We start from the raw sequence: 26,398 nt of genomic DNA on the forward strand, positions 1-26,398 counted from the left end.
ACTGGGGCAGCACTGGAATTTTCAGGGAAATCTGCGGATATTTTTCTTTGCGTTTTTCAGAGAATGCGATCGTGATCCGATCTGAAGTGTCTGAAAATTTGGATGAAAAATATTCATAGCTTTCCTAAAAAGTGTGCATTCTATCGGATGAAATTTTACAACTCTCTAATGTTCATGCAGTGTGCGTTCTTCCTTAGCACGGCAGTGTAAACATGACGATGAAAAACAGGTGCGGGCTGCAGCGAGTATGGGCGAAAAAAAGAGATGCATTCTGCCGCGCTGAGAAAAAACGCCGTATGAACATTCGAGAGTTGCCGAATTTTCCCGGATAAAACACGCGTTTTTGAGGAAAGTCGTTCATGTTTCCCTTTGAAATTTTCAGATGTTTTAGATCAAATTGTGAATGAAATCGTCCGAAAATTTCGGAGAAAAATATTCAAAAATTTTCCGGTAAATTCGGTTCTTGTTATAGGAAATCCGGCAATGTCTAAAGGGTCATACGGCGTTTTTCCTTAGAACAGTTGCATTGTAAACATGACGATGAAAAACGGTTGGATTGCAGAGTTATGAGTGTGCTGTCGAGTTATCAAATAGAGCAGTAATAACAAGGACAAGGGAAGACCCTTCAGTAGCCTCTTGGCGACGGGTGGAAACTATAACTTTCGGGTTCAGTACTTCCTTACTGACGGATAATTATGGGGGAGCAACATTGCCGTGATAGCGAAGAGAGCAGTAAGTGTCAAATTTTTGAAACTGAGTTTCCTTCGAACTTCGAAAAAAAGTCCAGTGATCAATTTTAGAGGGTCTGCAGGCCGTTCTGCCGCCATAACGAAGAGGAGCTGTGTCTTTCAAATTTTTGACCCTTCAGTAGCCTCTTGGCGACGGGTGGAAACTATAACTTTCGGGTTCAGTACTTCCTTACTGACGGATAATTATGGGGGAGCAACACTGCCGTGATAGCGAAGAGAGCAGTAAGTGTCAAATTTTTGAAACTGAGTTTCCTTCGAACTTCGAAAAAAAGTCCAGTGATCAATTTTAGAGGGTCTGCAGGCCGTTCTGCCGCCATAACGAAGAGGAGCTGTGTCTTTCAAATTTTCAAAATTCGTCTCATCTCTTTTAGATGAAATTACCGAAAGAGCTAAAACAGCAAAATTCACCTTAATTGCGTGAAACCGAAACATAAGAGGAAGCCGTAAGTGTCCAAATATTGACGTTGTTTCAGACAAAACAGCCGTAAGTGACATTTTTCCTCCAGAAAGCCAATGAAAACAGTGCTTAATTATAAAAGAGGCTTCCATCAATAAAATTTTCCTCTCAGACGCCAATGAGCCCGTTTTTTCAAAACTTCATTTTTGCATTTTTTCAAGCTTCAGTTTTTCATTTTTTACGGCTCTCTTCGCTATCAATGCTATCATGGCAGGGTCGTCTTACGTAAATAATGAGCTTTGGGTGGATTTCTGTAGATTTTCATTTTGGGAATTTTTTTTCCTTCAAAAAAAATTTTACAGTAGGTAATCCACAAAGCATTTTTTAGAAGTAGTATACTATGTAGAATCATATTTAAGTGGAGGGGTCAACTTCTGTAGGGCCAATTTTTTTTTTTTTGCTTGTAAGTGAACGAAAAAAGTCTACTTTGTCAACTCCAGCCAGTCTCATTTCACATCCTGTATTTAGTACTTGCAAGGCTTCTTTCCTTCAACTTAAGGTTTTTTATTGCTTTTTCAAGTAAGAGAAGTCAAGTGAATAAAAAAATGATGAGGATAATACTTTAAAATGACTTACAAATGGTCATTTTTGGAATTTCAGTACGGAAAAGGCTTAATATTCTGAAAAACACACTTTGATTTTAATCCTCCTAAGAAAAAAAACCAATCGAAGATACTGAAAATGCATTAAAACTCTCAATGATACCCTTAATTAAACTAATCTTCTCATAAAACCGATTTGATTCTTAAAAAAATAGTCTTTACAGCCGTTTTTTCACCGATGGCCGGAGTTGACAGGTAGTACGGAGTTGACATAGATGAAATTACAAAACGAAGTTATTTGAAAAAATAACGAATATTTAACTAAAGACTAAAATCTAATGAACTGGAACAAACAATTGAACAAAAATATTACACGAATGTCAAATAAAGCTCAGTTTTACAACGTTAAACGTCATTGGGCCGGAGTCGACAAGGTCGGAGTTGACATAGACGAAATTACAAAACAAAGTTATTTGAAAAAATAACGAATGTTTAACTAAAGACTGAAATCTAATGAACTGGAACAAACAATTGAGCAAAAATATTACACGAATGTCAAATAAAGCTCAGTTTTACAACGTTAAACGCCATTGGGCCGGAATCGATAAGGTCGGAGTTGACAGAAATGAAATTACAAAAGAAAGTTATTTGAAAAAATAACAAATATTTTACTAAAGACTGAACTCTAATGAACTGGGACAAACAATTGAACAAAAATATTACACGAATGTCAAATAAGAGCTATGTTTTACAATGTTAAACGTCATTGGGCCGGAGTTGACATAGGTGAAATTATAAGACAAAGTTTTTTGAAAAAATAACGAATATTTAACTAAAGACTGAAATCTAATGAACTGGAACAAACAATTGAACAAAAATATTACACGAATGTCGAATAAAGTTCAGCTTAATAACGTTAAACGTCATTGGGCCGGAGTTGACAAGGTCGGAGTTGACGCGGCCGGAGTTGACATTTGAGTGTTTTTCGCGGGAAAGAAAGTGTCCACGATGCAGAATACAAACAAAACCGATTGTTTTGAGGTTCGATCGTGCAGGTACATCATATACTGAATTATATCACTGGCGCCACTTCCCCAGTATGAAATTTTAACATAAATGGAGTTGACAGTTTCAAATTACCATTTTTAGAAATCCAAATATTTGATGCAGAAAAGGTTTACTTATGTTTATCAAAGCAGTGTTTCCGATAGCCCGGGACCTCCAACTCTTGAAAAAACACCATCACGATGGCTACCCTGCGCGCGCACTATCAGCTATTTGCTCCGGAATGCGCGAAAATAGCTCCGCCGGAGTTGACACCAAAGCTAGCGACACAACTTTCTATGTATGGTGCACGTTCCCCTGACTTTTAAATAGTTTTCTAACAATTTTTCAGTAGACCCCATCTATTCAACAATTTAAATAAAGCATCAAAATTGTGCAGGACTCCGCCAAAAAGTCAGCAGAACAGTTCTTGTGTTCGAATTTAGCCTGGCGACATTAGCCGGAGTTGACATTTGCACTATTAAAAAAATTCCCGAAAGTATGCTTCGGCATTTAAAGTAGATTTAACAATTTTTTAAGATTGCCAAGACCTACCGAAGTGTAAAAAAAAATAAGTTAGACATATTCCGTAGATTACCGCCTCGAAATCATCCGGCGACAGCAAAATGAAAATCTACAGAAATCCACCCTTTGGGTGAAGTTATAAACCCAATAAGTTTACCAAACTTTGGTTTGTTTGCAAAACGACGAATGGTATAGGTAGCTCAACAGTTGAATGTTTAAGTCCCAAAAGTATGGGCTTCCACCATTGCCAAGATACCGACGGAGGATACCTCTGAATAACGACATAGGAAGAGTATTGATAAGGGCCAAAATATGCTCACTCCCGAAATGTTCTGTTATTTTGCCGTTGATGACGCCTTTTTTTACAGAAATGTCAGTGTTTCGACGATACTTACATCTGGCTTCGAAACGGAGGCCCGGTTCGAAAGCCAAAATGCACCAAAAGTCGCGTTTTTCCAATGTTCAACACCAGATTTCATGCAGGCAGTACGTCAGGTAAAAATTAAAAATTGATTAAAATTAAATTATTTAAGAAATTAATTCAATACCAGCTGGAAAAAAATATAAATTTAACAAAAGTAAAGATTATAGTCTTCTACCTTGGTTAGTTAAAAATAAAAAAACAATTTACGATCTCGAAATTCATTAACATATGAGGATTTTATATTATTAACGTTTAAGAGTTAAAATAAATGAATTTTTAGATTTTATATAAAATCATGTTTTAAATATCTAGTTATCAATGGTCCCCCATCGTTGCATTTTCTAAGATACCATGTAAAAACTGGAAAAAATCCACGGTCCCTCATTACTTCGCCAACAGCGTATTTTTTTCGCAAAACAGACCTCTTTTTTTATTTTTCATTTTTTTTTTGTTTTGTTACCAACGATTTCACGTGGTTCGCTAAACAGATTGTTTGTTCTTGAACGCAGAGTCGGACATCCGAGTTAGATTGACGACTGATTGACGGGTCCAGCCACCGGTCGAACTTGATCAAACACAGAAACCTGCGTCAAGTGACCCATCAACAAACAGATTTGGCGATAAATAAAATGTTTTCAACTCGCGGAAACGCACAAGATAGGCCATCAATTTGCCGACGTCAAAACACGCCCCTGAATTATGATCGAAATTCTCGTATAAAAGTTCTAGAAATTCGGAAAAAAAGCATCAGTTCCCTTGTCGTGGTTCCAGCACAGCAGGTGAAAGGTAAGCACAATCTCCCCTCAGATTTTCCTCTTTGCACCCGAGTAATTTTCTTATTTGACCCAATAAAACCAGGGCCGGATTAACCTACTTGCCGCCCATGGGCCGCCTGTATTTTGCCGCCCCCTTCTCATTCGTTTTGAAACTCGATAAAAACCATCAAGTGAACGTGCCAGCGGGGAGGGGTGCATAAGACGCATTTACTCGTGTTGAACACATTTTTTGGGAAAGCCCTGTCAACACTACCAGCAAAAGTTCACGGAACTTTGCGCGAAAGTCAAGTCTCGTAAACCTCTCTCTGTGTGGACAAGGCCTTCCATGTTTGGCGCAAAGCGTGAAGTATTCAGACAGTCTTGTAGGCGCTATGCGTTTCACGCCGACCGCTGCTGAACGCACTGTGTTGGACGCAATGCGTGAAGTATTCACGCAGTCTTGTAGGCGCTATGCGTTTCACGCTGACCGCACTGTGTTTGGCGCAATGCGTGAGGTATTAATGCATTCTTGTAGGCGCTATCCGTTTCACGCTGACCGCACTGTGTTTGGCGCAATGCGTGAGGTATTAATGCATTCTTGTAGGCGCTATCCGTTTCACGCTGACCGCAATGACCGCACTGTGTTTGATGCAATGTGAGAAGTATTCGTGCAATATGTGTTACATGCCGATCGTCGCGCCGAGGGCTCCTCCTTTTCATATCAAGTACTCGTCATCATTTCGCTCTATGTCTCTAATAGTCCAGGTTCTTATGTTCAAAAAAAGCTCCCCGTGGAACGGTAAGTGAAGCAAGTGTGGAAAATATCTTAATCTCTTCATTTCGATGCGTAAAAAAAGAATTTCGATGTTGTCAAGCTCAATTTTGCGTCCAACCCCCCAAAATCAAGATGGCGGCCAAAATGGGGGCTCGGGGGGTGAAAATTATGGAATTTGATTTTGATGTCATGATTGGGGTCAATTCTTATGTAATTTTGGTCGTAGAATCCGAATTTGAGGTCCAAAATACTCTCCGACCCAAAGGGATGCCCCAAATCCAAGATGGCCGCCAAAATCTCCAAGATAGGGTCAAAACTGCGATACGTATGTAAAAGTGCCAAGTAGGGTGTCCTTGGTAGGGTTCTTTGGGTCGGAGATTTCACCTATGATGTCAAAAACTTACCACGGATCCATTGAAGCCCAAAAAAATCAAAATGGCGGCCAAAAGGGCTGCCGTTGCGGGGTGAAATATTTTGTTGAGGCAAACATCGTCGAATGAGGTGTCACTGTATAGGTTTTTTGGGTCGTAGATTCCAAAAATGAGGTCCAAATAACAAAATAAGCTGATAGAAGTTCTCCAAAAGCCAAAATGGCGGCCATAATGGCTGCCGCCCAGGCATTGAACGCGTTTGAACAGTAGGGTGTCCCATTTTGGACGTTAAAAAAAAAAAAAAAATGCGAAATCCAACAGAGATACCTGCCAAAAAGTTGTCTCATAGTTAGAAAAAAAAGCAAAAAAAATCTCAGGGTCGTAGCTAAAGTTTGAGTGGTCCCGCAAGGTACTTAAGATGTTTCACCGATTTCTCATCTTGGCAATCTTGGCGATCTTGCAGATTTTTTTTCGGTAAATGCAATCGAGGTAAAAAGTCGCAAATGCGGATAATGAGACTTCTGATACTATATTTTAAGAGAAAAATAACGGTTTGGACCCACGAGGATCAGAATCCCTCGTTCTTAGCTCTCAAAATGCAAAAATCAGCGATTTTAGCATTTTGTAGTCAAACCGCTGCTCGACCGTCGCTCGACTTAAATGTCGCGGCATTTGACGCGCTGTTTCACAATGATCCCATTGTAGGAGTGAAAAGTCCTTCAAGTATGTTCATTAGAGGTGTAAGAGAGTCACTTTGACCAATTTTTGTTGCTTTTAAACATTGAGCTCATCGTTTAAAATGTTTTTTTATTTTTTGTTTTGTTAATATAATTTTCCTGTTTTTCATCATTTTTTAAAATGGTTTAAAAAGGGCGACTCATCTTACACCAAAATTGAACTCCTTTGGCGAACAATATACGTAGATGGTCAAATACTTCCTCTAAAACAGTTTTTGGATTCAAAGCCTCCCAAAAAAGCCGATGTTGCCATATTTTATCCCCGGAAAACACAAAAAACCGAGTACCTATTTTAGTATTTGGAGGCTGTTCCTCACCGAGCTCATTGAGCAAATTTCAGCAAAGCTTGAATTTTCATACGTTATGACCAGATTACTAGTGATTATGTACATGTGTTTATCGATACAGCTTGGCTGAAAATTGGTGTACGGGGTCTTTATATCATACTAGGGGGCTACGCCCCCTGGCCGCTACGCGGCCCAACCCCCTGAAGGCCGCGCCATCAATGGGCCGCTTCGCGGCCCTATTTTTACCCTCCTATCGGTGTTAGTTTTATTTTTCCCCTAAAAAATTACGAAATGAGGTATACTTTTGGTAATTTTCAGCCAAGCTGTATCGATAAACACATGTACATAATCACTAGTAATCTGGTCATAACGTATGAAAATTCAAGGTTTGCTGAAATTTGCTCAATGAGCTCGGTGAGGAACAGCCTCCAAATACTAAAATAGGTACTCGGTTTTTTGTGTTTTCCGGGGATAAAATATGGCAACATCGGCTTTTTTGGGAGGCTTTGAATCCAAAAACTGTTTTAGAGGAAGTATTTGACCATCTACGTATATTGTTCGCCAAAGGAGTTCAATTTTGGTGTAAGATGAGTCGCCCTTTTTAAACCATTTTAAAAAATGATGAAAAACAGGAAAATTATATTAACAAAACAAAAAAAAAAACAAAAAATAAAAAACATTTTAAACGATGAGCTCAATGTTTAAAAGCAACAAAAATTGGTCAAAGTGACTCTCTTACACCTCTAATGAACATACTTGAAGGACTTTTCACTCCTACAATGGGATCATTGTGAAACAGCGCGTCAAATGCCGCGACATTTAAGTCGAGCGACGGTCGAGCAGCGGTTTGACTACAAAATGCTAAAATCGCTGATTTTTGCATTTTGAGAGCTAAGAACGAGGGATTCTGATCCTCGTGGGTCCAAACCGTTATTTTTCTCTTAAAATATAGTATCAGAAGTCTCATTATCCGCATTTGCGACTTTTTACCTCGATTGCATTTACCGAAAAAAAATCTGCAAGATCGCCAAGATTGCCAAGATGAGAAATCGGTGAAACATCTTAAGTACCTTGCGGGACCACTCAAACTTTAGCTACGACCCTGAGATTTTTTTTGCTTTTTTTTCTAACTATGAGACAACTTTTTGGCAGGTATCTCTGTTGGATTTCGCATTTTTTTTTTTTTTTTAACGTCCAAAATGGGACACCCTACTGTTCAAACGCGTTCAATGCCTGGGCGGCAGCCATTATGGCCGCCATTTTGGCTTTTGGAGAACTTCTATCAGCTTATTTTGTTATTTGGACCTCATTTTTGGAATCTACGACCCAAAAAACCTATACAGTGACACCTCATTCGACGATGTTTGCCTCAACAAAATATTTCACCCCGCAACGGCAGCCCTTTTGGCCGCCATTTTGATTTTTTTGGGCTTCAATGGATCCGTGGTAAGTTTTTGACATCATAGGTGAAATCTCCGACCCAAAGAACCCTACCAAGGACACCCTACTTGGCACTTTTACATACGTATCGCAGTTTTGACCCTATCTTGGAGATTTTGGCGGCCATCTTGGATTTGGGGCATCCCTTTGGGTCGGAGAGTATTTTGGACCTCAAATTCGGATTCTACGACCAAAATTACATAAGAATTGACCCCAATCATGACATCAAAATCAAATTCCATAATTTTCACCCCCCGAGCCCCCATTTTGGCCGCCATCTTGATTTTGGGGGGTTGGACGCAAAATTGAGCTTGACAACATCGAAATTCTTTTTTTACGCATCGAAATGAAGAGATTAAGATATTTTCCACACTTGCTTCACTTACCGTTCCACGGGAGTACATAAGAACCTGAACTATAAGTTCCAGGCCCAATTGCGTGTTTGGTTTCTCTCTTAACTCGACTAATTGAAGGTACTGTCTCTTGTATCACTAGGAGACGATAAAATAAATTAAATAGAAATATTGAGCCCTGCGAATAACTTTCACTAACTTTCTCTCATGATTAAGTCCATTCAATTGATAAAATTTCTGATTGTCGCAGTTCAAATTCGGTTTGTAATTTTTAGTCATTTTACGGTTTTAAAATATTCATTTACTAACACTTCGATATACAGGTACATGAAAAACCAATTTCTTAATTTGGAGTTTTTCGTTAGCAAGGTCCTTGGTCACATGTGTCATCATAATATGTATCATAAACTGTAAATTGAGGGATTAATAATTCAAGCAAGCATTTCTGAGCGTACTTTTGTAAAAGCACATTAGAGCCACTGGAAAAATCGACGTTTTGGCTGTGTACCGTAAACAATTTCCAAATATAAGTGGAAATCCCAGAGAATAAGAAGGATCTCCAATTTTACCAACCACCCTAATGATGAAATTGGCACAGTGATGCTACTAGTTTATTTAAGATTATCTCCCAAATTACTAGATTATAAATGCCATTGTTCCCTAGGTGAAATAATGCAACTCCATTCCGAGGATATAGAGAAATTGTTGGTTGAATGTGTCCGGAAATCGCACTGAATTTCATCGGCAGCACAGAGAAAATTCAGTGAAATTTTCGGACACCTTTGTGGAACGCCGCATGGCGCTTGTGATACTTTGGCCGGAAGGTGACGATGTGTGAATTTACTTTTTGCTTCTGCGCTCGAACTTCGGTTTTGACTTGCTCACCAAAACTATGGATACTTAGTTATCAAGTTTCAATAACCCTCGTTTGTTTCTCCAGGTTCAACGATCCACCATGCACAAATTATTGGCTCTCCTTGTCCTGGCCGGCGTGGCTTTAGCCCACCCGCCCTCGATCCCCCGCCGCTGCTCCAACTACAACCTTTTCCCCACCTGGGACCCATCCATTCTGGTAAGTAGAATCAATTGGAGGCGGATTAAGTCTTTCTCATTTTCGATTGCAGTGTTAGAGATCGAGCAGTGAAATACGGTGCCGGAGTTTAAAGCGCCGAAAACCTCGAGTGATGTGAAATCAGCACGCGCATGTCACTCCGCCAAAGAGTGGAATCCGCTCCGTAATGGTGTGAGTCACTCCGTAGGGAGAATAGTTTCCGCTCCGCATTCCAGTAGCGTGGCGTGAATTGCGATATATCGATTGTTATGCCATTTAAACTTATGGCTAAGAATCGATTATTAAGGTGTTCGCTGCGAACACCCTGTTTATCGATCCTTTTCCATATGCTTAAATGATATAACAATCGATATATCGCAATTCACGCCACGCCACGCCACTGCCGCATTCATATCACTCACGGTTAATGGGCGCTACATAGATTCCGGCATTGAATTTCACTTCTAAACGTTTGACAGTGCATTCTCAAGGACAGGTGTTATATTCAAGAAAAATAAAGAAGAGGAAAAAATGAGAAGGAGAAGGAAAAGAGAACGAAAAAGAAGAGGAGTGGAAAGAACACGAACTGAAAAATGTACGGAGAAAATACGACTTACAAGAAAGATTTTATTCACTCGGTTCTATTCTTTCTCTTTTCGCTTTTCTTCATCTGAGACCCTGCTTATTGTCATGGGAACGGAGTTCCCCATGATATTAGAATCGTTCCGTTGCTTTCGCTATGGGATTCCCTATACCTCTGCGACCTTGAGCGTTTCGCCCAGTCTCCGATTTTTGGTTGATTTTCCGATGTATCAAAAACCGTTGTATTTTTTACCCAATCATGTCTCTACGTCAAGTTGTGTTGATTGCTAAAATTCGCTTTCAGCGAGTTTTTTTCCACCTCGAGATGTCGTGTCTGACTGGTAAATCTGCGCAGAACCACGAAGTTCCGTTTTTAGGCAAATTCTTTTTTTTGGGAGGTTCCGATTGGCTACTTTTCGCCATCAGTTTTCTGTTCGTTGGTGCAAAAGATCGCCTATCTCGGTGCTCTTGAGAAGCCGCCATTATCCCACCTCAAATTTGAAAAATAGAAGTAAAGAAATAATAACCATCGTACAAGGTGGAAAATTGCTCTGGAGGACTCGGTACGGACAAATAAGTCAAAATCAGACCTCGATTGATTGATTTTATTCATGGATACGCAAATATTGCCTTAGCTCAACTGCCGCGATCGGAATGCATGGTGGGATGAACCTCGAGACACATGATAGCATAGGCAAACAATGTCTCACAGAGAAAGGCGCTAAGCTCGTTTCTCTCATATCGAAGACGCGAATCGCTCAAGGACAACTCTTGTGATAAGTCCCGCCCATCGGCCATCGTCCGAGTCTTTTAAATGCTATTTTTTCTCGGGCAGCTGTGGATCTGTGGTAGCCTAGATGACTGAGGCGCCCCATTTTTTTGTTAAGGTGCGGGCAATAGGTGATCGGGAGTTCGATACCCGGCGATGGGAGTTAATTTTTAATGGTTGTATTGAATGTTTTAGACCAATCATCAAAAAATAATTAATACTAGATGATAAATGTACGAACATTTTCTCGTGAGTTAATATGTTAAACAAAAATACTGGAATATACCTCCTTCATATAATCAGCCACATGTTTCCCCAAATTAATGACGTTATTTTCTTTTTTTCAATAAAGGTTATTTGCATTCAACGTTCGTAAGTTAAGGAAGATGTACCTATTGATACAAATAGAAAGACATGAAAATAGTATGTCTAACATTTCAGTTGTTTTTTTTTTTTTTATTTTTTGTTTTTTTGTCTTTTCAATAAAACAAATTGACTTGGACTAGAATCAGTGTATCTCTGAAGACAAAAGCTAAGTTTTTTGTTACAGAAATACTAATATATTCATCCGTTATATAATCAGGGGGATGTTGACCCAAATATTGATGTATACTTTCTCTGTTCGCCCAAATTAATGATGGTATTTTCTTTTTTCAAAAAGAAATAAAGCAATGACATGAAAGTAGTATAGTGCACATCGAACATTTTAGTTACATGTATTTGAATGAAAAAACGGCAACTTAGGAGGCACATAGGTCACTTATGATGCGTATTCGGGCATATGTGTAGAGTAAAAATATCATACTTTACGCCGAAAAAGCGAAACTGAAAGTTAAAAGCGTTAACTTCCGATAACCATGTATAATCCAACGAAAATAAATAATTGGTAAATAACAGCTTTCTTGTATGCAAAGAAAAAAAAAATTAAAAATGTTAAAAGAGAGATGTTGACACAAAATTACATAGCCCCTTCAATTCTGAAGATACTGCAAACGAACTGTACCTTAAAATTTTCATATCCCAGAAGCTAAAGTTCCCATGACGAATATTGCTATCGCTAGCGATTGCAAAAACCAACTTGTTCCTTTTTGGAAAATGGTAGGTGTTGTAAATCTATACGTGCGGTATACGAATACTGGTAAACCGGACATGACGTTAAGGTAAACTCTACCCGTTTGGCAAGAGCTCTTATTTGGATCGATAGTTGGACAGGAAGGAACCAATCCACTTTAAGTTAAAACTAAAAAAAAAGAGGTTTGAAGGTTTGGCCCTCCATAAAACTCAACGTAAGAAATAGACTTTAGCCTCTCCTTTCACAAAACAATTTTTTTTCGACTTTCGAGTTTTTGGCGGGAGAAAATATACAACTAGTCATTCTTAACTCGATTTTTTCGAAAATGTGGGTTGGTTCCTTTCTGATAAACTCGGTCCATTTGTGGATGTTCCGAGTAGTATGCCATTCCACGATGATACAACTATTCGACCACGTGGGAGCTCGTGTTGCCTGTACTAGAAATTGAAGGAGCACTGAACTTGAGAGAGAAAGAGGAGACACCAGAGACCGATTTCAAGGGACTCATTTTCTGCAGCTTGTGCAGTTCGTTTGCATGCTGAGATGTGATTTTTTGTTCGTCTAGATGGGTAGAGAATGGATCGTTGCCGCCTCAACCTTCAGTGGATCCGTCTTCGGATGGCAAACCGAATACGAAATGTGCGATGCTTGGTTCAGTACGTTTACCTTCATTCCATTTTTTAAAAACCGGTTTTAAGCGTATTTTTTTGTCGTTGATCGGTCGAGCAAAAATGGGTGGATTTTTTTCTTTAACATTTATTTGCTTGTTTGTTTGTTTGTTTGTTTGTTTGTTTGTGACAAGGCGGAGAAACGGTGCTGGGTCCCCACAATTTCGCGGGGAAAACAAAGCCAAGAAATTCCAAAAATGAAAATTAGAGTCAAAATTAAATTTTTTGAACTCTAATGCGCAATGCCCCTCAGTTTTGTATTGGTACGCACTAGAGTTCAAAAAATTTAATTTTGACTCTAATTTTCATTTTTGGAATTTCTTGACTTTGTTTTCCCCGCGAAATGGTGTGGACCCAGCACCATTTCTCCACCTTGTTACATACAGTTCGGGCCACTTCTTAGTGTTTTATTTTTTCGTTTATTTGTTTGTTTGTTTCTGCACAGAAAGGCTGATACAAGTATGTCAAGTTTTACATTCATATTTTAATATATTTATCGAGTAGGGGAAATAATGAAATCACGTAGTAGTAGGTCAAAGTAAGATTCGATCCTGAGTGTACTCATTAATTTCATAGTACTCGCCTTTAATAAGATATTCTTTTAATTTCACTTTAAAATTTTTTGCATCATAAATTTTCTTAATTTTCATGAATTTCTCATAAGATTTTGTATTCTTATTTGACGCGATCGCATTTTTTGGGACTACATCGGGACCCACCGGACAAACAGGCGGCAGAGGCGCATCCAGAAATTAGGCAACACCGAATTTACACCGTTTAAACCTGTGCTAAATAATCGATTCTTGTCGGTGCACCTGGCCCCTCCAAGAATTGACACATTTCGTTGAGTTTAAATGGAGGGAATCCAGTGCTTATGCGTCCAGAAAACGGTATTCGCAAGTCAAAATTCGTTAATGGTTTAGTGACCTATTCTTGGGAACGTTGGAGCCTAAAGTAAATCCTGAAAAAAGTAGGATTTGGAAATAGCCTGAAGTGGATATTGGCATCCAACCACAAGACCGATTCCGAAAGTCTAACCTTAAAGCGTTCTCAGCCCGATTATCCTCGACCGCGACGCTTGTGTTCGACCGATCAACAACGAAAATGCGCCCCTTTTTAACAGGGATAAATCACACTTACCAAGTTGTGCGATCTTACATCATAAATTGGACCCTGTGATTTCTTTTCTGTTTAAGTTGTTGAAGCCGTAAATTTTCTTCAAACCATGGAGATGCCAAGGGGAATTCTTTTGGTTCAAAGAAATGGCCAAAATGAAACAGCATTTCCTTATCATACGAGTGGAACGGGAAATATTCAGAGGCGGAGCCAGAAATTTGGCAACACCGAATTTCCTCCATCTAAACCTATATGTTATATAATCGATTCTCATCGGACCACCAGGCTCTACAAGAATCGATACATTTCCATAGGTTTAAATAGGGAAAAACAATGTTGCCAAATTGCTGGACCCGCTGATGGAAATATTTCGTCGTTTCCTGGACTAAGGATCGTAACTCAAATCCAAGTTTGCAAAATTGGTTTAAACAATTGGATTTTTTGCAAAAATGTACCTGAGGAATTTTTGTTCAATTTTTTTTTTATACTTGCATGACATCAGATGAAAATCAGTGAAATTTTTAGTTAGATATGCCCAAAATTCCACAGTTAAAATGACAATTTGCAATGGGAAATTCAGCATCTGTCTCTCATTGGTACACCTAAAATGTCACAATTCTTAGGTGTACCAATAAGAGACAAATGCTGAATTTCCCATTGCATATTACCATTTTAAGTGTGGAATTTTGGGCATATTTAACTGAAAATTTCACTGATTTTTCATCTGATTTCATGCAAAATAAAAAAAAAAACTGAACAAAAATTCCACAGGTACATTTTTAGGTGTTTTACGTTGCGTTCTTTTTGATTTGGAAGATGGTATTATAGTTATCATTCTCATTACGATTGGACACTTCTTTTCCTACAGCTTGCGGTGTCCCCCATTGTGGATCATGCTCGTTCGTTAGTTTCCTCCCAAGCAACAGGTGGACCACAGGGGGAATCGACGGCTGGATCTTAGTGCAATCCTCATGGAATTCTCGGTAAGAAAATCCTAATTTCTATCGAACTATTCCACTGTTCAGAAAGTTTTTTCCTCCATTTGCCCATCGATTGCCTTAAATTTTGGAAATCATGCCGATCGCAATTCTGCTGTGCTAAGAAAAAACGCCGCATGAGCCTTTAGGCGTTGCCAAATTTCCTTCGACAAATCACGCTTTTTTCGGAATATGTATAAGTATTTTTCATCCGATTTTTCAAAGAAATTTCTCTCGTAAATTGATATTAATAGTGCAAAAATTTCAAAGAAAAATATTCATTTATTGCCTCTGACATAGCTACTTTCTGAGAGGAAATTTGGCAACCGTCGAATGCTCATACGGCGTTTTTCCTTAGCATGGCAGAATCATCGTCGCTCCTCAGACGCAGGGGCGAATCTCTATTTCTACATGAGCATCGAGAAGCATAGAAACATATGGACTACATTTTGCAATTTGGAATTATAAAATCTAGCCCGGTTTAAAAACAACGTAAGTGCCATCAGTTTCCGTATGCACATAAGTGTTTTTCCAGAAGAGCCAGAATTTATAGTTCCAAATTGCAAAATGCAGTCCATATATAGCACAGAGCTCACGTGGAAATTGAGATACGTCCTTACGTTTGTGGAGCGACATCAGAGGCATCGACCAGAATCAGCTCAACTCCACCAAACGTCGTCGCTTAATTTCCTACCATCTTCCAGTTTTTATACGACCACTGGAATACATTCTTGCAATGAGGAGCTACCGTTTCTGATTTATTTCGAAAAGAACATACGTGCCGTTACGTCCCTGTATAGATAGAGGCTTTTACCGATTAGCAAGAAATAGTAGCTCCTAATTGCAAAATGAATTTCAACCAAAAAACGCCTCGGAATTTCGTAAACGCAATATTTATACTTCAGGAAAAATACTCGGTAAGTCCGAAGGTATTAGATTCTTAGAGGTGTCGTCAGCTAAGTTGACAGTTGTTTACTTTCGGTTTGCAAGCGTTTTCGCGTCATTACTATCCACATGAAAACATCACACTCGCGCAGAAGCAGGAACACAAGCTTAGATAAGTTTATTAATACTTTCAAACCTTGTAACACTTTAATTCTTAGCCACACAGAAATCACAACAACATAAAAGTCGCAAATCGTGACTGATAAGTCGTTTTTTTACGATACGATCATGAGGCGGATGTTTTCAAGGTGGGTAGTAGCGAACGCCGCTTTGTGCAGAGGCCCACATTCGTCGTTGGCGCTTGCAAACCGAAAGTAAACACTCGTCAACTTAGCTCACGACACCTCTAATCGTGTCTCTCCTGCGGACTGATTATTGAATTGATAGACAAAGTGATAGACAAAAAAGACGAAGAGGAAAATGTAGCCATACTCTTGGTTGGCACAGACGGTTGTTATAGACAGAGGCGGGAAATGATGGACTAACTGGATTACATTTTGCAATAAGGAACCACTATCTCTGGCTCTCAGATAAAAGCTCATATCTACATAGGGAAACCAATGGCAAGTATGTTGCTTCTAAAATGGGCCAGAAATAGTGGTTCCTTACCGTTATCTCATGTCATTGCAACCAATACGATCGCTCCATTTTCTCTCTTCCCTTCAAAATTACACACATTTGTGCCACACTTCATAAATTATTGAGGGCATTAGTGATGACAAGAAGTTAGTTCGTTAGTTAGTAAATTTTGACACATTCAGCGACACAGGCTATTAACGTCTTTACAGAGGATTTTGAAAATGGGACTGCGTGGACCATTAGTAGTAAATACATATACGACTAGATACCGTTGCAAGTGAGACTGTAATGACAGGAGATTATTATCATTAATAATTAAAGACATTTTTCTTAAAATCTGTTTTGTTACAGCTTCGAGCGCTATGACTACGTTGAGAGCTTGTTCAGCAGAGCATACAATGGTGTTGACTTCCCAGTCTACAGATGCTTCTCCAAGGAAACTCTCGGTACGTGAATTTTACCGGAAAAATTATGCAAAACAAATTGACGCATGCAATGCCGTTCATTTAATGCCGGTAGAAGACTTAAGATGGAATAGTTGTCTGAAAATGGGCATAGTAGAATTTCAAAAAACATTTTTTCGAAATCACATTTTTAAAAATTTAAACCGTTCTAATTCCGGTTCGATTTGACGTTTTTAGGACGTTCCGGGTGCCAACTTGATTTTAGAGCAGATTCTCTACTATCTTGTATCGATAAATCGATCATGATTTTTCTAGACTGATTGTGAGATCCCTTTTTGCATGAAAGATCACAAACACAGGCATCTTAGAATACATTGAAAACCTGGAAGAAGCGTTCTTTTTGGTCAAACAAAACATTCTCACGAAAATTTTGATTTTTAAATTTTTTATTCTTAACCATGTCATGAGTAAAGTATTTGTCCTGATATTACTAAAATAAGAATTTTATCCATTTCCACATCAAAACTAATGGAAGCATCGCTCAGGGACTCCACATAGCTAAAGTTCAGACCTAAATTTGCCACTACCTTTATCCGGGTTGATTTGGTAAGTTGGTGAGTATAATGAATATTGCATTGCGTTCAGCAATTTGGTGAGTAAGTTTGTAGAGCTATAATTTTAAACTGCTTGCTCCTATAAGGACATCATCGATAGTAAACTAGCATTATTTACATGCTAGAATGGTGGATAATAACCCGACACGCTTTTTATTACAGACAGGACCTTCTTCTCATACAGGGAAGTTATGGACCCGAACTTCTTCAAATACGATTCCTACGTAGACGGTAAGTACTCACTGTTACTTGTACTAATTAAGACCCATTTTAGAAACAGCATGAGTGCAATCAGTTCCCTTGATCAGGTATCTAGATGATTATACAGATACAAACCTATTCCGTATTCCTTCACTCGCGTAGCGAGTGATCGGGGATCCAGGGGGCACACAGCCCCTTGGCTGCCCGTGACGGACGCGCAAAGCGCGTCTTGCAGAAGGGCTAGTTAAATATATAAATCTACACTTTCAGTCCACGGTCGAGGCTATGCCTTGTGTTGGGTTACTCATTTGCCCAAGATTGATTCTGCAAGACGAAATCGAGCCAAATGTAGCTTTTGCACAATTGACCAGGAACAATTTCTCGCAAGGGAAAAATAAATGGGTCATATAGACTCTAATTCTCTACTCTTAATTTTGGGGAGTTGATTTCTAAAAACAAAGGTCACTTATGTTTGCGGTAATCAGAGTCCTACTTTATATTTAATGCTGTTCTACAGCTTTTACGCTTCATTGCCATTCTCGGAATGTTAGTCTTTTGATTTCTTGGGGATCTTCTACTTAGAGGCTCTGTTTAAGAACAATGCACCTGATATGACGATACGTGTACAACTTTGCCATTTCAAACTTACTTTTTTTATCCACAGATCTTTCCTACTCTGTTGGTGTTCTGTCTTTCTGCCCGAGGAGAAACATCCTTATCTTGATTGTCTGCAACAACTTCCAGTACCTGAACTACGGTAAAATACTTATGTCTCTAAATCTTTCTGTGTAGTTTTTTTTTTTTTTAAACCACGCCGTATCTCGTTATCAATGGCGAGAGAAATAATCCTTCTCCAATTCTAGTAACTGTTTAAAATTAGTCACATTAATGCCATTTCACGATTAGAGATGCTGTAGGCACAGAGGTATAGACAACAGTCTATTTTTTCATCAAGAAAATATGATTATTGAAATTTAGAAGATCAGTGCTTCTATTTTTTAATGATTTGGAGGCTCCTCTGTCGTAAGAGCGTAACTGATTTTACAGATGACACCTGATGCCCATATAACTCCATGCTTTCCGGGGCTCGTACCGAGATTGAGGTACGCACTTACGTCAAAGGAACACTGAAAAAAAAAAGCTCGGTGTATTTACTAAGAAAAGGGTAAAATTACCAAGAATTCAGGGTTCTATTTGATCCCAGTTTTTTCTTGGTAAAATCACCATTTATGGAAATGGTAATTTTACCGAGAAATCTCGGTAAAATTATTGAACTTTCTCGGTAATTTTACTGGACCCCGGTAAAAACGCCAATATTTTTATCGACTGTGGTAGAATTACCGAGATAAAATGGCAAAGTTACCGGGAATCGATTACCAATAAAAGTGGTATTCTTACCTGAAAAAAAAAAAACAGTAAAAATACCGGTTTTTAGGTAAGCTTACCAGTCTGTCTTGGTAAAATTACCAATAATCGGTAAAAAAAAGTGAGATGGTAAAGGTACCAACGGACCTTGGTAAAAACGCCGAGAATTTTTTTTCAGTGAACGACGATTTAAATTCGCCCGAACGATCTCCGAGAGTATCGGATGACTGATGATGATTCCCAAGCACGAAAAGTTGCAATTAAGCTTTCAAGAGCGCATTCAGTGGGTCAGTAGCGCTGGTCATAGAATCGTGTTTCGATTATTGATTCTTGTAGATTAAGTAAAAGAAAAAGGTCTATCCAAACAGCAACTCTCTACGTTCAATATTAAGCGAGATATCAAGCTTTGAAAAATTCGGTTTATGACGTCATCCACCGCGGCAGTGACACCCGCGGTTTCTTCCACCTTGATTTAATCCGAGTTTCACGTTGAGTAACTAGTGCTAATGTGCGTCACACCGACTGATGAAAGGAAGGTGGAAGAAACCAAGGGTGTCATTACCGCGGTGGACGACGTCAGAAACCCGACTTTTCAAAGAGCGAGTCAATATTGAACGTAGAGAGTTGCTCTTTGAAGAGATCTTATTATTTTTAGCTGATCTGCATGATACCAGCATGAAAACACGATTCTGTGACCAGCGCAACTGACCCATTCATCGTATATGCGACGAATAGTTGGACCCCGTTAAACAGAAAGGAACCAAGCCACATTAGCTATTGCCAAATTTAATCGGGCATTTTAATTTTGTACACGAAAACGGTTGTGCGGATTTTTGTGCAAATTTTGGTGAATTTTCTCCATAATACAAGGCAAATTCCTTAAAATTTTCAAAGGAATCTGCGCAGACGTTCTTTCGTAAAAAATGAAATTTCCCTGTTAAATTTGGCAACAGCTGATGTGGCTTGGTTCCTTTCTGTTTAACGCGGTCCAGTTGCACTCAAGCGTTGTCAACGTAGCACAGAGGATCTAGTCAATTAGAGAGGTTGAGCGTGCCTTTTTTTCACTAAGACTGCAAATTAAAAATTATACTTCGCCACATTTTAAATTTAAAGGGGTGCCGGTGCTTATAGAAGAAATTTCACGAGGGAACCAATGAACAACTTTTAGAACCTCAAAATCCTCTCTACTATAATAAAATCATTTTTAAGACGCTCGATGGACGGGGTGAGGGAGGGGAGTAAGACGGTCGATGGGCAGAAGTGAGGATGGGGAGTTCAAAGGTCAGAGTTTTTATAGAGTGGATCCTTACTTTCAAAGGCCTTTGTTTAGTCATGAACAGCAATATGTGGCCCTGTCAAGGTCGACTCCAAAAAAAGGAATCAAAATCCAGAGTGAGGAGAAAGTCAGTAAGGTGATTCGATGGACGCCATATTTTGTATCAGAACGGCATGCGGTATATCGCATCAATTCCATTTTTTCAGCTACGCGTCATTTTTCTCCAATTTTTAGATCGCAATTCTGTTGTCAGGAGACTAAAGCACTCACTTACCAATTTTAACAAAGAAATTCAACGTAGTAAAGGCGTGGTTTTTTTAGAGAGAAAATATCGCATTCGAGTGCAGTTTCGATATCAGTATCGAATGCTATATTTTCTCTCTAAAAAAACCACGCCTTTATTACGTTGAATTTCTTTGTTAAAATTGGTAAGTGAGCGCTTTAGTCTCCTGACAACAGAATTGCGATCTCAAAATTGGAGAAAAATGACGAGTAGCTGAAAAAATGGAACCAATTGATGCGATATATCGCATGCCGTTCTGACACAAAATATGGCGTCCATCGAATCACCTTAAGATTATTGGGGGCGCTCAGCGCCAAGAGGGTTGGGCCGCGTAGCGGCCAGGGGGCAGACCGCAGTGCCCCCTCCTAGTTCTGTATAAACGGAGTTTTGAGCTTCTAAAGTTTCCAAATTTCGTCCGAGCTCTCCTGTTGCCTCGATCCACTGTGCGTCGCTGGCCAGCAAATCGGTGAATAATGGTGACTTTCTGTTGCAGTGGACAACTACCCGACTGTCATCGTCCTGTCCCAGGTCGCCAGACTCAACGCGGACCAGAAGGCCTTCGTCTTGTCCGAGCTTCAGAAGAACAACATCAACCCCTACGGAGTCATCCTCCGCGACAATTTCGGCTGCAGACCCCGCAACCTCTTCACCCCGAGCATCTACCTGTGATCGCCCCACTCCCGGCGATAACTCCACGGCTACCGACTCAGCGCACGCCAGTTCGCTCGCAACGTAACCAGTGGCGATTCTCGATAGTTTCCTCCATTTAATTGTATGCAGAACAATCGATTCTTGTCCAGGCAGCTTGCCTCGCCCGAAATCGATCTTTTCGATGGGTTTAAATGGAGACAAAACAGTGCTGGCAACTTCCAGATTCGCCACTGAGTACAACCCAATGCAATGTCGTTTCAAGAGAAATCTTCAAATACAGATCTGAAAGTCAACACAATTATCGTCTGATTATCTACTTCCTTCTATTTATTCAGTGCCTCACACTACTATATACAACCAGTGACCCCAGTCTAACAGAGCCCCCTAACTAATGGATTTCATCTTGAAATATGAGAAACACTAAATACAGAAAACTCGAATATGGCTTTAAAAGTTAAGCATGGTTACTTTTACCTCCTTCTTTTTATTCAGAATCTCACACCTTTAGAACCACTGACCCCAGTCTGACAGATTGACAGATCCCCAAATAATGGATTGAATGTTGAAATATTTTTTTTGTCAGAGATCAAAAATTTGCCTATGGATACCACACTTTGATCTGTTTTCGTCGAGGTCATGACGGTTTTGTATACCTACCTTACGAGAGACAATTATTCGGCTCATGACTCATGAGGGTAAGACGTAACCCGGTGAAAATATATTTTACATGGGTTTTGCTAGAGAAGTAATAGAAAAAGGAACGTTGAAACGTTTTCAGTATTTTCAGTCGCAGTATCTGAATGCTGTTAAAATAAAAAGAGGAAAGTTCTAAAATAAAACTTACTGTGTGAGCTATCGCAGTCATTAACATTTCTGAAACAGACAAGAAAACCAAAAAAAAATAAAGAACAACTATCATGGATCAAAAACATAATCATAATCATAAAAGAAGAATGTTACAAATTGAAAGCCAGCAAAAAACTCCACACTCCAATGACCAGCAAGAAAAATTATGCATAACCACGTTTCCTCCTTCAAAGAAATGGTGAAATGAACCGAGTATAAACAGATCGAGAATGAGGGGTTTGAAGTTATATTCCTTCATATGACTCGAAGTTTGAGATGAAGCTTATTTACGCTTATTTTACATTCTAATTGTTCTTCATCCAGACTTTGAATTTTTGACATGCGAATGTGCGGGTAGCTATAAGCCCAAAAACATCTTTCCCTTCAAACTTTGACCTGATTTCTTTCTGTTTAATGCAGTTAAAATACAATTTCGGTAAAAATATTTAATCGACTACTGCGTCAAGCGGCTAGCACCGTCTAGTTGATTCTAGGTTGGGTTTGGTCCGGCTGGGCAACTAAACCAACTTAGGGGTAAAGCGTAGAGTCTCATGTGAAAATGAAGGAGCTTTAAGCAGGAATCATTTTTTCGGAGAATGGAGAAAGAGGAATCGTCAGGCCTTTAGCCTGGAGTTTTAGTTTGATTGTGAACTGGACTACGTTTTGCAATAAGGAACTAATAATTCTGCCTCATTTCAGAAACAACGTACGAGCCATTAGTTCCTCTATGCAGATAGGTGCTTTTGCGGGTGACTCATAAATTGTAGATCCCACTTGCAAAATAGAGTCAAATTTCCACGTAACTTCTGCGGTAAAAATTTTCATGGCTCCGATATGATGCAGCATTGTTACAGGAAACAGAATAACAGGCACCACATCATTTCTTGGTCCAAGAATTAAAATTGTGCCTGAAATCAGACGTGAGTATCACGTGAGCGCTACGTGAGGATGCCTTGGAACCTGGGCTGGTTTCAATTGAAGCGTTCTACTCGAAATGAGCTCAACAAAAAAATTTCAATTTTTTTAGAATAGAAAGATGGTGCATTGGGTTGGATCCGATTTTTAATCTTAAGATTATCCTCGATCATTTTCAGCCCGTCGTGACTCCAATAGCGAGAACCAATCAGAATTGGATTTTTTTAAGGCCATTTTTAGCCCAACCAAAAGTGAGATGTCGTAACCTTGGGTATAAAGGGATTCTACCTTTTCGCAGACCGCAACAGATTTTCTAAACCTTTGAACCATCTCGAATGAACGCCGCGTTCTCCTAGCCTCGTGACAGAAACACGCGAGACTTTTAATTAAATTTCTCGAGCTCGCCAGGGAGCCGCTGCACGCTGGGGGAGACGAACGCTCGTCCCTGTTCGTGACGTCACGTCGAGCGTCGGCTTGGCGTGGCGCGCGGCCGGTGACAGTTTGAATTTATCGGGCACTTGACAGAACATGCGCGACGCGTCCCGGTGACACACGCGGCCCATTCGTCATCTAAAATACTTGTTGAGCGCGCCACCACCGCCGCCAACCGCCCTCACGGGAAAAATGCCGCACAGTGGATCGAGTCAATAGGAGAGGTCGGACAAAATTTGGAAACTTTAAACGCTTATAACTCCGTTTATACTAAAGTTTGAGGTTCTGAAAGTAGTTCCATAGGCTCCCTCATGAAATTTCCTTCTCAAACCACCCCGTGAAATTTAAAATGCGACGAAGTAAACATCAAAATTTGCAGTTTTATTCAAAAATGTCATGTCCGACCTCTCTAATTGACTCGATCCACTGTGTGCCGTTCAAATTCGGGAGACAAATTAAAAAACGAGGCCGGATTAAGTATCTGCACAGTTTGATCCAAAGGACAAACTAAAAGTCTGGATTTTTTTCGAGCTTTAGGGACCGCACCTCCGATGTGGCTAACTTTAAGGCCCATATTCACAGTGGATCGAGTCAATGGGAGAGGTCGGACAAAATTTGGAAACTTTAAACGCTTTTAACTCCGTTAATACAAAAGTTTGAGGTTCTAAAAGTGGTTTTGTTGGTTTCCTCATGAAATTTCCTTCCAAAACCACCCCTTGAAATTTAAAATTAGACGAAATAAACAACAACATTTGCAGTTTTAGTCGAAAAATTCATGTCCGAACTCTCTGATTGACTCGATCCACTGTGCGCCAACCGCCCTCGCACAGAAGAACGTCGTAAGAGCATTCAAATGTCGCCACATTTCCTCTCAGAGAATAATTATTTTACAGAGATTTACAGATATTTTGCCTTGGAACTTTCAGACATTTTGGATCAAATTAATTACGTACGAAATTGTTTGAAAAATTGGAGGGCGAATAGTCACAAATGGACCGCGTTAAACAGAAAGGAACCAAGCCACACCGGCTATTGTCTTTAATCGGGCAACTTAATTTTTTACTTGGAGATGGTTGTGCGGATTTTCTTTTCAAATTTCAGTAAATATTCTGCATAGTACGACGCAAATTCCTCAATAATTTAAAAAAAAAAAATCTGTAAAATCGTTATCCTGTAAAAAATTGAATTGAAGACTCCCTATTTGAAAAGGGTTGCCTGAAGTTTCACCACCAGTTAAAATGATTCACTGATTTTCTAAATTAGATGGTCGCTTACCTTCTACAATGGAGCAAAACTAACATCACGAAGGCTCCTAATATTGCGGAAACCAGCGAGACTATCGTTAGAGTGAGGGCCCAACTGATACGTTCACTTCCTGAAATCAGAAAAATACAAAGTATTTGGTTAGATATATACTATAGATATTGGTTAGTTAGTATATTTTAAGACATTCAGCGTCAGGCTATTAAAGTTTTTACAGAAAATTTTGAAAATGAGAGTAAATACGAAAATTTAGATTTTTAAATTAAGAGAAGTGAAGAGTTTCAGAATTTTGGTAGTAACATTGGGTTCATCACATGTAAGTGGATTTGCATTTCTGATACACGAGGCGAAGACAAATATATACCAACGGAGCATTCCACCTGCATAAGTTTAGAACTCAAGGGGGAAATCGATACATCGCGAAAGCACGCCACGCCACTGCTCCGAACGTATGATCTTCAAGAGTAAAAGTGTTTAACATCGCCAATAAACTCTAGGCTTTCTCCACGGTTAAGTTTCGTGCGTGTAATCCATGAATGAAGGAACCTTACGCTTTTCCCCGTACGGGGAACATAGTTGGGAGGGAAGAGGGGGGATTCGTTGGGCTGTCAGTGTCTGGCAGGGTTGTCCCCAACATCGCCCGCCCGCGGTCCACTGACCAACTCTGCCAAGCTAAGGAAGAACGCCGTATGAACAATTAAGAGTTGCCATATTTACTTCACTAAAATGTTTATTCCACGAGGAAATGTATGAATATTTTATCCTGAGATTTTCAGGAACTCCGGGTGGAATTGCGAACAAAATTATCCGAAAAATTTGAAGGAAAATTATCATAAGTTTACCGGGAAAGTCGTGTTTTATACACGGAAATTTGGCAACGCCTGAAGGCTCATACGGCGTTTTTCCCCAGCACGGCAGAACTCAGCTCTGTACTTGCCAGACCCACAAATCTCGCGAATTCAACGGGGAACAAGGAACAGGACCCGGCTATGATTAATCTGCGGGCCCGCTCGAGAGCTTTTAAATCCTCGTCAACTACAGAAAAACCTACTCCTAAACGCGCGTTCGCAGTCGTCGTGGTTATCAATAAAGGGATCGGCTCTCCAATAAATCTTCACGCTCCTTATCACGTCAACGGGCACATGCCGCGTCTAGCCCTGTGCACGGGGGGCGGGGGTTCATCCATCGGCAGTGTTGCCGTCCGGGTCATCGGCGGGAGTCGCAAAATCGGATTTTGGTGGTCGGAACCCACGAGTCGGTGAATGGAGTAGGGCATGGTATGCCGTGCCCTAGTCCGACAGACTTGGATGTTTTGGAAGTGTCGATTTAACTCGGAATCGGAGGACGGAGACGAGGACTGACAAAAAGAAGAGGAAGAAGAAGAAGAGGAAGAGGAAGAAGACGAAGGAGAGGAAGAAGAGGAAGAGGAAAAAGAGGAAGGAGAGGAAGAAGAGGTAGAAGAGGTAGAAAAGGTAGAAGAGGTAGAAGAGGAAGAAGAACGAGAAGAAAAGAAAGAAGAGGAAAAAGAAGAAGAAGGAGAAAAAAAGGAAGATGATGAGGAGGAAAAGGAGGAAGAGGAAGAAAAGGAAGAGGTAGAAGAGGAAAAATAAGAAGAGACAGAAGAAGAAGAGGAGAAAGAAGAGGAAAGGGGGGAAGAGGAGGAAGAAAATATGTAAAGAGAGGATAAGGAGAAAAAGATAAAAAAGACAACGAAGAGAAAAACATTAATTTTCTAATTATTTTTTATATTCTAAAAATATCTAAAAATTTTCTATCTTCCTCTTCTTGACAGACTTGTCTGTTTGAAAATTGCGGAGGAGAAAAACTTCTGGTGTCAATACTCCGAGACATTTCCTTATATTCAGGGACATATTTCCGTATTTTTCCTTCACAATTTCCGGTGAAGTGCCCCCCTGACCAGACCACACTC

General features: G+C 39.7%; 2 protein-coding genes across 11 annotated transcripts in view; one reads left to right on the top strand and one right to left on the bottom strand.

Annotated features, from left to right (window-relative positions):
* The window catches only part of LOC109034571 (uncharacterized), a 130,922-nt gene that overhangs the window by 10,838 nt on the left and 93,686 nt on the right, over nt 1–26,398 (bottom strand). Inside the window, exons 3-4 of the mRNA XM_019047795.2 lie at nt 24,481–24,580; nt 21,857–21,885 (exon numbers count right to left, since the gene is read on the bottom strand). Of these exons, the coding sequence (XP_018903340.2) occupies nt 21,857–21,885; nt 24,481–24,580 (129 nt within the window). The remainder of the gene's footprint in view (nt 1–21,856; nt 21,886–24,480; nt 24,581–26,398) is intronic.
* On the top strand, nt 714–21,310 carry LOC109034554 (uncharacterized). Of its 10 annotated transcripts, none has more exons than XM_072301195.1 (10): nt 714–732; nt 3,686–3,812; nt 4,251–4,527; nt 9,400–9,531; nt 12,499–12,589; nt 14,586–14,700; nt 16,570–16,664; nt 17,399–17,467; nt 18,102–18,194; nt 20,855–21,310. In XM_072301195.1, the coding sequence occupies exons 4-10, from the start codon at nt 9,415–9,417 to the stop codon at nt 21,028–21,030; spliced, it is 756 nt and encodes a 251-aa protein (XP_072157296.1). In that variant the 5' UTR covers nt 714–732; nt 3,686–3,812; nt 4,251–4,527; nt 9,400–9,414; the 3' UTR covers nt 21,031–21,310. The 10 variants fall into 10 exon arrangements, with proteins under 10 accessions (XP_072157296.1, XP_072157295.1, XP_072157302.1 ...); XM_072301194.1 differs by lacking the exon at nt 714–732 and adding an exon at nt 847–971; XM_072301193.1 differs by lacking the exon at nt 714–732 and adding an exon at nt 860–1,192.

The sequence above is a fragment of the Bemisia tabaci genome, chromosome 6 (assembly GCF_918797505.1).
Source record: "Bemisia tabaci chromosome 6, PGI_BMITA_v3".
Lineage (NCBI taxonomy): Eukaryota > Metazoa > Arthropoda > Insecta > Hemiptera > Aleyrodidae > Bemisia > Bemisia tabaci.

Excerpts from the sequence above, each read along its gene's own strand:
- LOC109034554 (XM_072301192.1), top strand. The coding sequence starts at position 935 with ATGGGGGAGCAACACTGCCGTGATAGCGAAGAGAGCA. Across the intron at positions 16,665-17,398 it reads CTTCTCCAAGGAAACTCTCG|ACAGGACCTTCTTCTCATAC; the intron begins GTACGTGAATTT and ends TTTTTATTACAG. Across the intron at positions 18,195-20,854 it reads CTTCCAGTACCTGAACTACG|TGGACAACTACCCGACTGTC; the intron begins GTAAAATACTTA and ends TTTCTGTTGCAG.